The following is a 13,055-nucleotide window of genomic DNA, read 5'->3' on the forward strand; positions in this document are numbered from 1 at the left end:
TGCAAGGGTCTATTCTGATTGGAAGAGCTGCCGTGAGTGGCATTCATAGGTCAGGCAACGCATGCGTGTTGATTTCTCAGGATTTGGCGCGCTTCCTGCCCTGCTGTGGCCCGCGGTGCTGAGGCAACATGCCCAAACGCTCTTACCCCTTCGATAGCCTGGCAGCCCCGCAGCTCAAGACTCACGTCGGCCAGAAGGAGTTGGTCCAGGGCGTGTGTGGAGAAAGTCTGAAGCGGGAAATCTTCGGTGAGGGTGACCAGGCCTCTGATGGCAGGCAGCGCAGTGTGTGGGGCTGTGCTCGTGTGCAGCTCTCCAGCCTGTGTGCTGTTGGAATGGAGGGTCTACTGGGGCTTGTGGTTCTTCTGGAGGGAGGTTCTGCTGAGGCTTGTGGTTTTTCTGGTGCTTGTGGTTCTCCAGGTGGAGAGGGAGGTTCTGCTGGGGCGTTTAGTGGAAGACATGCTTCTTTTGTGCTGTCTGGTAAGAGCTGTGCTGGGATTTATAGCTGGCACCAGCATTGCTATCTCCCAGCTCTTTCTTGAGACTGGTGCTTGTGGTTCCCTCAGCGCTGGGGGAGAGCTGTTCTGCTAAGGGCTGTGCTGGTGCTTGTAGTACCCTCAGAGCTGGGGAAGGGCTGTGCTTTTTAGTCTTGTGGATTCTAGTAAGGGCTGTGCTGGTAGTACCCTCGGAGCTGGGGGAGGGCTGTGCTTTTAGTCTTGTGGATTCTAATAAGGGCTGTGCTGATGCTTGTAGTACCCTTGGAGCTGGGGGAGGGCTGTGCTTTTAGTCTTGTGGATTCTAATAAGGGCTGTGCTGGTGCTTGTAGTACCCTCAGAGCTGGGGGAGGGCTGTGCTTTTAGTCTTGTGGATTCTAGTAAGGGCTGTGCTGGTAGTACCCTCAGCTGGGGGGAGGGCTGTGCTTTTAGTCTTGTGGATTCTAATAAGGGCTGTGCTGGTGCTTGTAGTACCCTCGGAGCTGGGGGAGCGCTGTGCTTTTAGTCTTGTGGATTCTAATAAGGGCTGTGCTGGTGCTTGTAGTACCCTCAGAGCTGGGGGAGGGCTGTGCTTTTAGTCTTGTGGATTCTAGTAAGGGCTGTGCTGGTAGTACCCTCAGAGCTGGGGGGAGGGCTGTGCTTTTAGTCTTGTGGATTCTAATAAGGGCTGTGCTGGTGCTTGTAGTACCCTCGGAGCTGGGGGAGGGCTGTGCTTTTAGTCTTGTGGATTCTAATAAGGGCTGTGCTGGTGCTTGTAGTACCCTCAGAGCTGGGGGAGGGCTGTGCTTTTAGTCCTGTGGATTCTAGTAAGGGCTGTGCTGGTAGTACCCTCAGAGCTGGGGGGAGGGCTGTGCTTCTAGTCTTGTGGATTCTAGTAAGGGCTGTGCTGGTGCTTGTAGTACCCTCGGAGCTGGGGGAGGGCTGTGCTTTTAGTCTTGTGGATTCTAGTAAGGGCTGTGCTGGTGCTTGTAGTACCCTCGGAGCTGGGGGAGGGCTGTGCTTTTAGTCTTGTGGATTCTAGTAAGGGCTGTGCTGGTGCTTGTACCCTCAGAGCTGGGGGAGGGCTGTGCTTTTATGCTTGTGGATTCTAGTAAGGGCTGTGCTGGTGCTTGTGGTTCCCTCAGCGCTGGGGGAGAGCTGTTCTGCTAAGGGCTGTGCTTTTAGTCTTGTGGATTCTAGTAAGGGCTGTGCTGGTGCTTGTAGTACCCTCGGAGCTGGGGGAGGGCTGTGCTTTTAGTCTTGTGGATTCTAGTAAGGGCTGTGCTGGTGCTTGTAGTACCCTCAGAGCTGGGGGAGGGCTGTGCTTTTTAGTCTTGTGGATTCTAGTAAGGGCTGTGCTTGTAGTACCCTCGGAGCTGGGGGAGGGCTGTGCTTTTAGTCTTGTGGATTCTAGTAAGGGCTGTGCTGGTGCTTGTAGTACCCTCAGAGCTGGGGGGAGGGCTGTGCTTTTAGTCTTGTGGATTCTAGTAAGGGCTGTGCTGGTGCTTGTAGTACCCTCGGAGCTGGGGGAGGGCTGTGCTTATGTCTAGCTAAAGGGAACCTGTCCGTCACTTCATGTTGCCCTTCCCATGCGCAGTATGGATCAGAGCTCGCAGTACTTGCTGTCAGATGCTTTTCTCTGAAAGATTCTGGTGTTTTCGAGAAAGCATATTGTAAAGAGAATTAGACCCCAAGTAATGCCATCAGTACAGGTCCTGCAGACAGTCGTACCATTTATTATAAGGCCATTGTCTTTTCATCCATTGGGTTCTCATGTAGTGTCTCACGGGTGCTGGTGCTTTCTTTGCTGCTCTCCAGTGTCTGTCTCCTCCCAGTGCTGGCCTCCTGTCAGTGGTTGACGGGTCACACTCCATTGTGACCTGCTTTCACGGCTGACATTTCATGCAGGTGCTGTTTTGTGGGAAGCAGTCATGTCCTAATGACACTGCAAGAGCCGGACTGTCCATCTGTGAATGCACCTGGGAGTGACAGCACCTCTGTGAGATGTCAGCTGAGGCGAGTAAGAAGCTGGAGCTGACAGCTATGCCCCTGTCTTCTCTGCATAAGAATTTGCAGGTGGGTTAGACAATGGAGACATGGACTTATGAAACAAGGTATGGAAGTAATCATCTCTCCAGGCTTCTGTGCTGTAATGCGTTACTTTGTGGTCTAAACCTGCTGACTGTCTCCTTTTCAGAGATTTGCCTGTAGACCATAGGCAGAGAAGGGTAGTCTGGCAATTCCACCAGCTGGCTTCTTCCTCCCTGCTCCAGGTGATTGACAGGTCTCTCCCGTGTGTACATCGAGAGAGACCTGTCAGTGTTGCAGGGAGAATCCGGTCATGGGCAGAACCAGACTACTCTCATCTCTGCCAATAGTTAGTGGCTGTATCTTAAACTCTTTTTTTTTTTTTTTTTTTTTTTTTTTTTTTTTTTTTTTGCCAGTCATGCTGATCATTGTCATAATCTGTTGCAGAAAGGACCAAAAAACTCTTGTTTAGTGGAGCGAAGGCCATTATGGGAAGTCAAGGAACCCAGAATAAGAGCAGTAATCCAGAAGGCGAGACCCCAGTGCACGAGTTACTGACGGGGCAGACCACTATTGGACAAGATGGAAGGCTACACCGATCCTCACGGACATGTAAGGAGCACTGGAGTTCTTGAGTCTTGCACTTCAGTCACATGGGATTCTCCGGGTACAGGACTGTGTGAATGCACATGGTGGATTACACTAGCATTTGGCACAAGGTGCACAACTGAGAACAGAGCAACAGACTTCTTATTTTACAAGGATTTTGTAATTAAAGATACTGCAACTGTAAATAATACCATTTCAAGACCCCTGCTTGTTAGTGAATGGACACATCAGAGGCTGAAACCTGTACAAACTGAAGGTTGCTTACATCTGAGGGCAGTTGAATCACGTCTTGGCTAAGTTGAATTGTCTCTTGCCCAGTCTTACATTGTGGCAAGTAGTCTGGAGCACAGGCTGTTTAGCTCAGTGGAGGCTAAATACATTCGTGGCAAATGCTCAGCTGTGAGAAACTCTTGGTCTGTTGTGTTTCAGTCTTCATAATTAATCATCTGCTGACTGCAAGTGAAGTTAAGTGTCTGCTGTTTATGCACTTGGCCAAACTTTGGCATATACACTAACATTGCCACAGTCACTTTCACCGGACGGGGGTGCAACTTTGTCTTATACTTGTGTTAACTGCAGACGCCCACTTCCGTACAGCTGGCCAAAAAAATGGCAATAAGTATACTGCGAGTTGCACTTTTGCAGTGGATGGTACGGTGGCCTCTGCTGGGGGTATACCATATGAGCCTACCGTATTTTTCTGACCATAAGACGCACTTTTTTCCCCCTAAAATTTTGGGGGAAGAGGGGGGGGGGGGGGGGGGGGGGTCTTATGGTCGCATTATACTAACCTCCAATCATGGCTGGAGGCTAGTGTGGGTGCTGCTGGGCTCTGCAGTGGTGGTGGCGGGCTGTGCTCCAGTGCAGGGGCGGTGGCTCCGCCGGCATTTCCTCGCAGCCCGGAGGCCCCCGCACATCCGTTTATGGCTGCCGCCATGTTGCGGTGGCCTCCAGGAACATGGATGCCAGGAAGATGGCCGCGGGTCTGGGGACGGCGCATGCGCGGGTTCAGATCTCGTCCCGAGATCTCGTTGCTGAGATTTGAATCTCATCTCCCGAGATCTTGGGGCGAGATCTGAACCCACGCATGCGCTGTCCCCGGACTGGCGGCCATCTTCCCGGCATCCATGTTCCTGGAGGCCACCGCAACATGGCGGCAGCCAGCAACGGATGTGCGGGGGCCTCCGGGCTGCGAGGAAATTCCGTTGGAGCCGCCGCCCCTGCACCAGAGCACAGCCCGCCGCCACCCTTGCCCCTGCACAGAGCTGCCACCACCGCACCAGCCTGGAGCACTGAATGACCTCCTTGACCACCCCTCCACCTGTGCCGGATCCCTTCCCAGGTAAGCTGAATTTTGACTGTAAGTCGGACCCCCATTTGACACATTATTTTTTTCCCCTTTTTTCCTTCTTAAAATTGGGGTGCATCTTATGGTCCGGTGCGTCTTATAGTCCGAAAAATACGGTATATGCCGGTCAGTGGCCACATGTGCATCTATCTTAACCAACATGTAAAGTGTATTTATCTAGTGAGAACTTTGGAAACCAATCAGTTTTATGATTTGCTTCTTGGGTTTCTGGCTCCAGTGTTTCTGGCTCCAGTTCTCACAATCTGTAGGATAACTGGGTTCTAAAAGTGAAAAAAGATAATTTTTAATTCAATTTTTTAAATGCAAATTTGCGTATGTAGTCAGTGATCGTGTTATCTATGCATCTGCCACACTGATTTTGTAAATGAGGCCTTAAAGTAACTCCAGTGACTTAAAAGGACTTTCTGTAAATAAAGCATATTTTTTCTTAAATTGTAACCTGGATCCAACTTTCCTTGTTGGCAATGAAAGGGAAAACTTCTAATCATAGATGCTAGGTATCCTTTCTTATCACAGTTGCATCTGGCTTTCTTCATTGTGACCATGGTGGGAATATCTGCATGTGTGATGCGGGAGGAGCTGCACCTATGGCTTTTAAGGGTGTTCTTGGACTCTTGCTCTAAAAGGAATTTGGAAGTGATAAACTCTAGGGTACCCAATGCAAACTGCACATATCTTTGTTGCAAGGGGTGTATTTTGTTTTTTTTGTTTTTTTTTTTTTTATGCGCAGTGTGTAATGTCAAATTGTCATGGATTTTCTATGAAGTGGATGATCAAAGATTATCTGGCCCATGTGGGCGTAGCTAGCACTTAGGTTCAGCAGTTCTTGAGAACCCCAAGTGAAGCCAGCAAGTGTCCAATAGTAGTTATACAGTTGAGTTTGGAGACCTTTTCATCCCTAGACACTTGATCAGTTTTGTCTAGTATTGAAATGTTCACTTGCGTTAGGCCACGTTGCATCGCTGGGCACATCTCTAGGATAAGTGGTAATGTTCTGGGGAGAGGAGGGCACCTTGTTATGGAGACTCGGTCCATATTCTTTATTGGCGATCATGTACACAGTGTTTGCTGCTAATTTTTACCCTATTCCATGCAAAGGGTAAAATCTACATTGAAGATTGGCTTAAGATTTGAAAATTCTGAATGAGAACTTCCAATAATAACAGAGAAAACGCTTAAGGGGGATTGTACAGTGAAAGGGGGAAAAAAAACAGATCAGGGCACTTTAATCCTTATTACAGTATGGTGACCACAGCTCCATTCATTTTCTAGGAGGCTGCTGAAGTAAGCTGAGCGCAGCAGTCCATCCATTCCCTATCAAATTAGAACAAAAGTGCCCCATTCTTACTATCAGTGCTGGTCTGAGTTAGACCACCACTGGTTACAGGTGACCACCTAGCCTGTGGACTGTCGATGTGACTTATCAAGTAGACCTTCATAACCTGGATCTTCAAGTTTGTTCTATAGTCTGTAGTTTTCTGATGCTCTTGTTACCAAATATATATTTTCAAGACTGTAGACGTCTGTTTTTTTTTCTTTCAAGCAGTGCAGCCTGTGGAGGGAACCAGAGCATGCTCCTCCTGTGTCCGATCAGTTGGTGATAAAGAAGCGTGTAAATATTGTGAACGGTACATCTGTAGAGACTGCAGCAAGGCATGCAGCTCCTGCTTTTCCATCGCTTGCTCCAATTGTACAGTTCTCATGTGAGTATCACAGGTTGCCCCTCTCTAAGTCCCCCCCCCCCCCCCCCGACACACACTACTCATAGAGGGGTTTCTCTGGTGATGGTCACTTCAACATTGAAAGTTGAGCTTTGCTGATGTTGCATCAACTGGTGCTTCTGCATGGACAGCTAGTATCCAGCATTGTGCAAATCTGTCGTTACTCCTTTGTGTGGTGTGTGTTTTTCTTTTGGGGGGGGGGGGGGAGAAGGGTTGTGTATCTCACTTGCACATTACTAGGTGAGAGATGTTGCTTGTGTGGAATGCCATGAGCAGCTGCCAGTTTTTGTATGGCCGGCAGCTACTGCTTTATGGATGCCAAATTGGCAATACCTCTCCCTTTCTGCTGTTGAGAGCTGCAGAGTGACCCTGTGATTGCCTAATATAATTGGGAAGGGTTCTAAAGTAGGTCCAATTCCAAAGTGCCCAGTCATGCATTATTTGCTGTAACTCAATGCACAATATTATCAATGAAATCTTCACTGTCCAGAACAATGCTGAACAATACCATTCACATGGTATGTCCATCCACCCAGCTCTCCTGCTCTCCTGCTGTCTGTCTATGAAGGACACACAGTGCGTCACCCAGCTTTGCACATAGACTTGCCTCTGCACCTAGCATTCACATGGTATGTCCATCCACCCAGCTCTCCTGCTGTCTGTCTATGAAGGACACACAGTGCGTCACCCAGCTTTGCACATAGACTTGCCTCTGCACCTAGCATTCACATGGTATGCCTTTCAGCTAACCCCAGCTTACCCCAGTGTTATTTATGACCTTGTTTACTCTGGCTTGATCATATACATCTGGTCCACTCTTAATTGTCTGGCCAAGATGAGCAGAGACCACTCCTCTCTGCTTCACACCTGACTGCACTTAGTTGTACATATATTGCAGAGTACAAGTCTGCATAGACTTCAGTCTGCATTGTGATTCCTATAAGTGTGTGCTAGAAGTGTGAAGATTAATTTAAGAATTAAAACCAGAATTGAACCAGAAGGGAACTGAAGGTAACTGGACACAGTCACTGTAAACAATGTTTCTGTTTGTTTTCACTTTCACCCCAATAATCCTTCACTTTCTGCTAATTCCCCTAATCCCTACTCCTAGTAAGGAACTGTTCATCTCTTCTTCAATCCTCCCCATCCACCTCACCTCCGCCTCAAAACTGTTCCTTAACATACAATCCTCTGTCTCCAAACACAGACAGCCCCCTCATGCCCTCTCCTGCTCCCACCTGCTAACACTTTCTCTGCTCCTTCTCACTGCTGGTGATATCTCTCCAAATCCTGGTCCTCCTCACCACATTCCCACAGTCATTTCTACCTCCCATCCACGCTCTATCACAACCTTCCGTAACCTCTCCAACCTTATACCCATTCACCCAGCCCCCGCTTCCCCAGTCCCACTAACAGGAGCTCTGTGGAACGCTCGCTCTGTCTGCAACAAGCTTTCCTACATCCATGATCTTTTTGTTACTACCAAACTCTCCTTCCTCGCCATCACCGAAACCTGGCTCACCCCTTCTGACACAGCCTCTCCTGCTGCACTTTCGTATGGCGGCTTCCACCTTTCTCACACCCCCCGCCCCAGCAGCAAACATGGTGGAGGAGTTGGTTTTCTCCTGTCAGATACCTGCTCCTTCACCCCAATCCCACTGCCACCCTCTGTTACCCTCCCTTCCTTTGAGGTGCACTCTGTGCGCATCTACTCCCCCTCCAACCTCCAACTGGCTGTCATCTACCGGCCCCCAGGGCCAGCCACCACCTTCTTTGACCACTTCACCACCTGGTTACTTCATTTCCTTTCCGTGGACATCCCTACTATCATCATGGGCGACTTCAACATCCCCATTGACACTTCCCTCTCAGCTGCCACTAAACTTCTATCTCTCACTTCCTCCTTCGGCCTCACTCAATGGTCTTCTGCAGCCACTCACAAAGATGGCCACACACTAGACCTCATCTTCACCCGCCTCTGCGCCCTATCTAGCCTCTCTAACTCACCTCTTCCTCTCTCTGACCACAACCTGCTCACATTCTCTTCCCTCTTCACTCCATGTCTACAATCCCCACCCCACAAACTTTCACACCCTCGCAGGAATCTTAAACACCTTGACCTACACTCATTCTCCGAATCCCTCCTCCCTCTTACAGATATAAGTTCCTTACACAATGCGGATGACGCTGCCGCTCTATATAACACCACAATAGCTGTAGCTTTGGAATCCGCTGCCCCACTTACACATACCAAAACTCGCAAAATCAACAGACAGCCCTGGCACACCAGCCTGACCAAAGAGCTGAGGCGAGCTTCCAGGGCTGCTGAGCGCAGATGGAAAAGATCCCACTCCAACGAGCATTTCATTGCATTCAAACAGTCCCTCACTACTTTCAAGACCACACTCGCCACAGCTAAACAAACCTACTTCTCATCTCTCATATCCTCCCTGTCTCACAACCCTAAACAGTTATTCAACACCTTCAATTCTCTCCTCCGCCCCCCAGCACCTCCTCCCTCCCCACTCATCTCAGCTGAAGACTTTGCCTCATTTTTCAAGCAGAAAATTGATAACATCAGGGACAGTTTTGGTCAACAACCCCCAGAGCCCTTCCTCCCGACTTCCCAGCCCTCCACCTTCAAAACCAACTTCTCCACCATTACAGAAGATCGACTCTCCACTCTACTCTCAAGATCACATCTCACCACCTGTGCACTCGACCCGATCCCATCCCACTTCATCCCAAACCTCACCACAGTCTTCATCCCAACCCTAACCCATCTCTTCAACCTATCACTAACAACTGGTGTTTTCCCCTCAAGCTTTAAACATGCCTCCATCACACCTATCCTCAAAAAGCCCTCTCTTGACCCATCCTCTGTATCTAGCTATCGCCCTATATCACCTCCCATACGCCTCCAAGCTACTGGAACAACACGTCTACCTTGAACTGTCCTCCCATCTCTCTTCTTGCTCCCTCTTCGACCGCTTACAATCTGGCTTCCGGTCACACCACTCCACTGAAACTGCCCTTACTAAGGTCACCAATGACCTCTTAACTGCCAAGAGCAAGCGACACTACTCTGTCCTCCTCCTCCTGGACCTGTCGGCTGCCTTTGACACAGTGGACCATTCCCTATTACAGACCCTCTCATCCCTCGGCATCACAGACTTGGCCCTCTCCTGGATCTCATCATACCTAACAGACCGGACATTCAGCGTCTCCCACTCACACACCACCTCCTCACCTCGCCCCCTATCTGTCGGAGTCCCACAAGGTTCAGTCCTAGGGCCCCTGCTGTTCTCTATTTACACCTTTGGCCTGGGACAGCTCATAGAATCTCATGGCTTTCAGTATCATCTTTATGCTGATGACACACAGATCTACATCTCTGGACCAGATATCACCTCCCTACTAACCAGAATCCCTCAATGTCTGTCCACTATTTCATCCTTCTTCTCCACTAGATATCTGAAACTCAACATGGACAAAACAGAATTCATCATCTTTCCCCCATCTCACGTGACCCCCCCTACGAACCTATCAATTACAGTAAATGACTGCCCACTCTCCCCAGTCCCACAAGCTCGCTGCCTCGGAGTAATCCTTGATGCTGATCTCTCCTTCAAACCACATATCCAAACCCTTTCCACTTCCTGCCGACTTCAACTCAAAAATATTTCACGCATCCGTTCATTCCTCACCCAAGAATCTGCAAAAACCCTAGTCCATGCCCTCATCATCTCTCGCCTTGACTACTGCAACCTCATGCTCTGCGGCCTCCCCTCAAACACTCTCGCACCCCTCCAATCTATTCTAAACTCTGCTGCCCGACTAATCCACCTGTCCCCCCGCTATTCCCCAGCTTCTCCCCTCTGTCAATCCCTTCACTGGCTCCCAATTGCCCAGAGACTCCATTACAAAACCCTAACCATGACATACAAAGCCATCCACAACTTGTCTCCTCCATACATCTGTGACCTCGTCTCCCGGTACTTTCCTGCACGCAACCTCCGATCCTCACAAGATCTCCTTCTCTGCTCCCCTCTTATCTCCTCTTCCCACAATCGCATACAAGATTTCTCTCGCGTATCACCCCTACTCTGGAACTCTCTACCACAACATATCAGACTCTCACCTACCATCGAAACCTTCAAAAAGAGCCTGAAGACCCACCTCTTCCGACAAGCCTATAACCTGCAGTAACCACCGATCGACCAAACCGCTGCACGACCAGCTCTACCCTCGCCTACTGTATTATCACCCATCCCTTGAAGATTGTGAGCCCTCGCGGGCAGGGTCCTCTCTCCTCCTGTACCTGTTATGACTTGTATTGTTTAAGATTATTGTACTTGTTTTTATGTATACCCCCCTCACATGTAAAGCGCCATGGAATAAATGGCGCTATAACAATAAATAATAATAATTATGCATTTCCCTATTTCAGTGATGCTGACCTTGGGGAGCGAGCGTTCTGCACGGCTTGTTCTGTATTTGAAGTATAAACCAGGGACTCCATCCTGCAAACTGCATGTTGTCTGTTTGTTTGTTTTTTTTTTTTAATTGATATTTTTGTATGTGTTTTTATATTGAAATCTAAAGGAATAAAGTTCATAATGTATTGCTAAAAACCACCAGGTGGCAGTGCAGCCTCTTTACTTGAACAAAGTAGAGCGACTGGTAATCTTGGGTTCATAGTGGTTGTGGCTGGAGAGTTGGCATGATACTCTGCTAATCTAAAATGTAGATAATTCTCTAACACTAAAGTCTTCTCAAAGAGTTTGTCCAGGACTATTGTTTATATATATATTTTCTTTAACAGGCACGTGGTTGCTAACAATCGGCAATCTGTTAGTTCTTAGGCCCATAGTAAGGCTGGGGTCACACTAACCGACGCAAAATACGGTCAGTATTTTACATGCGTAATACGGATGAATTACCCCTAAATAGTGCTCCGTATGTCTTCCGTAAGCAAGGTGTGGTCGTGTATTTTGCGCATGTCAGCATCCGTGTGTAATCCGTATGGCGCGATTTTCTCGCAGGCTTGCAAAATGGACATATAATGGAGCCCTATGACAGGGTTTCAAACAGAAAACAAAGAATAGATAGACACATCGAATGTGTGTAAGTATGTATTTATTGTTATAGCGCCATTTATTCCATGGCACTTTACATGTAAGGAGGGGTATACATAAAAACAAGTACAATAATCTTAAACAATACAAGTCATAACTGGTACAAGAGGAGAGAGGACCCTGCCCGCGAGGGCTCACAATCTTCAAAGTGAGTGTATATATCCTTTTGTTTCTTTATTAAAACTGTCAGTGTGAGTTTACTGTATAGCGCACTGAATTGCTGACTTTGCTAAAAGACACATGGTGCGTATTTCTCGCAAGTCACGTGTGGTCCGTGTAATCCGTATTTTTTGAGCACCCATAGACTTGCATTGGCGTACTACGGCTGTAGTACGCTGACAATCGCAGCATGCTGTGATTGGCACGGACCGTAGAATACGGATGAGAAATATACAGCTGGTGCGAGGTACCCCGTAGAGAATCATTGGTCCGTGTGTAATGCGTGCTTTTAACGCCTCTCACTCGTCCGTATTCCTCGCCAGTGTGACCCCGGCCTAAAACAAACTTGCATGGGTTGTCCACAACTAGGACAACATTTCCTTGATGTGAATGTTTGCCAGCAGTGTCGGCACGCTTTTCCAGAGCTTGTATGTGGTTGACACATGAGCCCTGCACCCAAACAGCTCTGGCGTCGCTGTCCCTGCCTTTGGATGTAGTTGAGCAATGGCTGGTGTTTAAATAGTACTGGACAACCCCTTCTAATTTATGGTACATTTAATCCAAGATGTATATGACATGTCTCATATTCTGCACTCTTAGGCCCCTTTCACACTCAGTTTTTTGCCATCAGTCACAATCCGTTGGCTAGCGGTTCCGTCACGGTTTTTCCATCCATTTTTCGACAGATCCATTTTTTAAAAGCTAGCAACTCAGTGCGATGTACAGTAAAATAACACTGACATGTTACATCTATTCTATCTTAAAAAAAAAAAAATGGCACTAAAACAGTCTACTTACTGGTGGAGTGGGTGGACTGAGTCAGTGACACTTTACAGGGTGAAGATGCTGTAATGAAGGTGCTTGCTTGAAAAAGCGCATATGAAGCAATCCAAAAAATAAGGAAAAAAGCAGCACACTTCATTTGACTATCATAAAAAACCCAAGTCCTTTATTTTAGAAAAGCATACATGGACAAGGTTTGGACCCGTGGAAGCGTGTTTAATGTAAAACAGCCGTAGTACTGTTTCTTGTCTGCATGCCTGCACTTATCCTACCCTCACAAACCTTGTCTCCCTTGCAATTTTCTCTGCCAGACAGGGAAAGCCAGTGAGTGAGGGGCAGATATTAATAGCCCAGGGAGGGACCATTCTTTTTGCTGCCCCCCCCCCCCAGCCGCCATAGGTGTCAATAAGGCACCTATCCATTATTAACCCTAGAATAGTAAAGGGTTAAAAAGACACTAATTTAAAATTCTTGTAATGAAATAATACACCAAGTTTTTGAGCAAATTTATTCTGCCAATCCAAAAAAGCTCTTCTGTAAAAAAAAAACAAAAAAAACCCAACAATATACATACCTCTCTCTGCCATTCAGGTCCCCTGCTGCAATCAATCACAAGAGGTTAACTAGTTTACAACAGGGACTGGTGCTAATGCTACTGGCCCTGCTGTAAACCACTGCAGAATGAATTCATCTCTGTGCAGGCGCCCGACTGATCGAAGATGAGCTAATTGGCGTGGATAAGTTTCTGAACTTTTTCCCACTATTCTGAGTTCACCTC

At 48.0% G+C, this 13,055-nt stretch overlaps 1 protein-coding gene across 2 annotated transcripts; it reads left to right on the plus strand.

Annotated features, from left to right (window-relative positions):
* Window positions 1–33: 33 nt before the first annotated feature.
* SIVA1 (SIVA1 apoptosis inducing factor) lies at window positions 34–10,834 on the plus strand. 2 transcript variants are annotated; one of them, XM_073570420.1, is made up of 4 exons: window positions 34–246; window positions 2,946–3,110; window positions 6,020–6,179; window positions 10,648–10,834. In XM_073570420.1, exons 1-4 carry the CDS (start codon window positions 129–131, stop codon window positions 10,703–10,705), a joined length of 501 nt encoding a protein of 166 aa, XP_073426521.1. In that variant the 5' UTR covers window positions 34–128; the 3' UTR covers window positions 10,706–10,834. The 2 variants fall into 2 exon arrangements, with proteins under 2 accessions (XP_073426521.1, XP_073426529.1); XM_073570428.1 differs by having other exon boundaries at window positions 40–246; window positions 6,023–6,179.
* The last annotated feature ends 2,221 nt before the right edge of the window (window positions 10,835–13,055 follow it).

The sequence above is a fragment of the Dendrobates tinctorius genome, unplaced genomic scaffold (genome assembly GCF_039654945.1).
Source record: "Dendrobates tinctorius isolate UK_male_01 unplaced genomic scaffold, ASM3965494v1 ptg000006l, whole genome shotgun sequence".
Classification (NCBI taxonomy): Eukaryota; Metazoa; Chordata; class Amphibia; order Anura; family Dendrobatidae; genus Dendrobates; species Dendrobates tinctorius.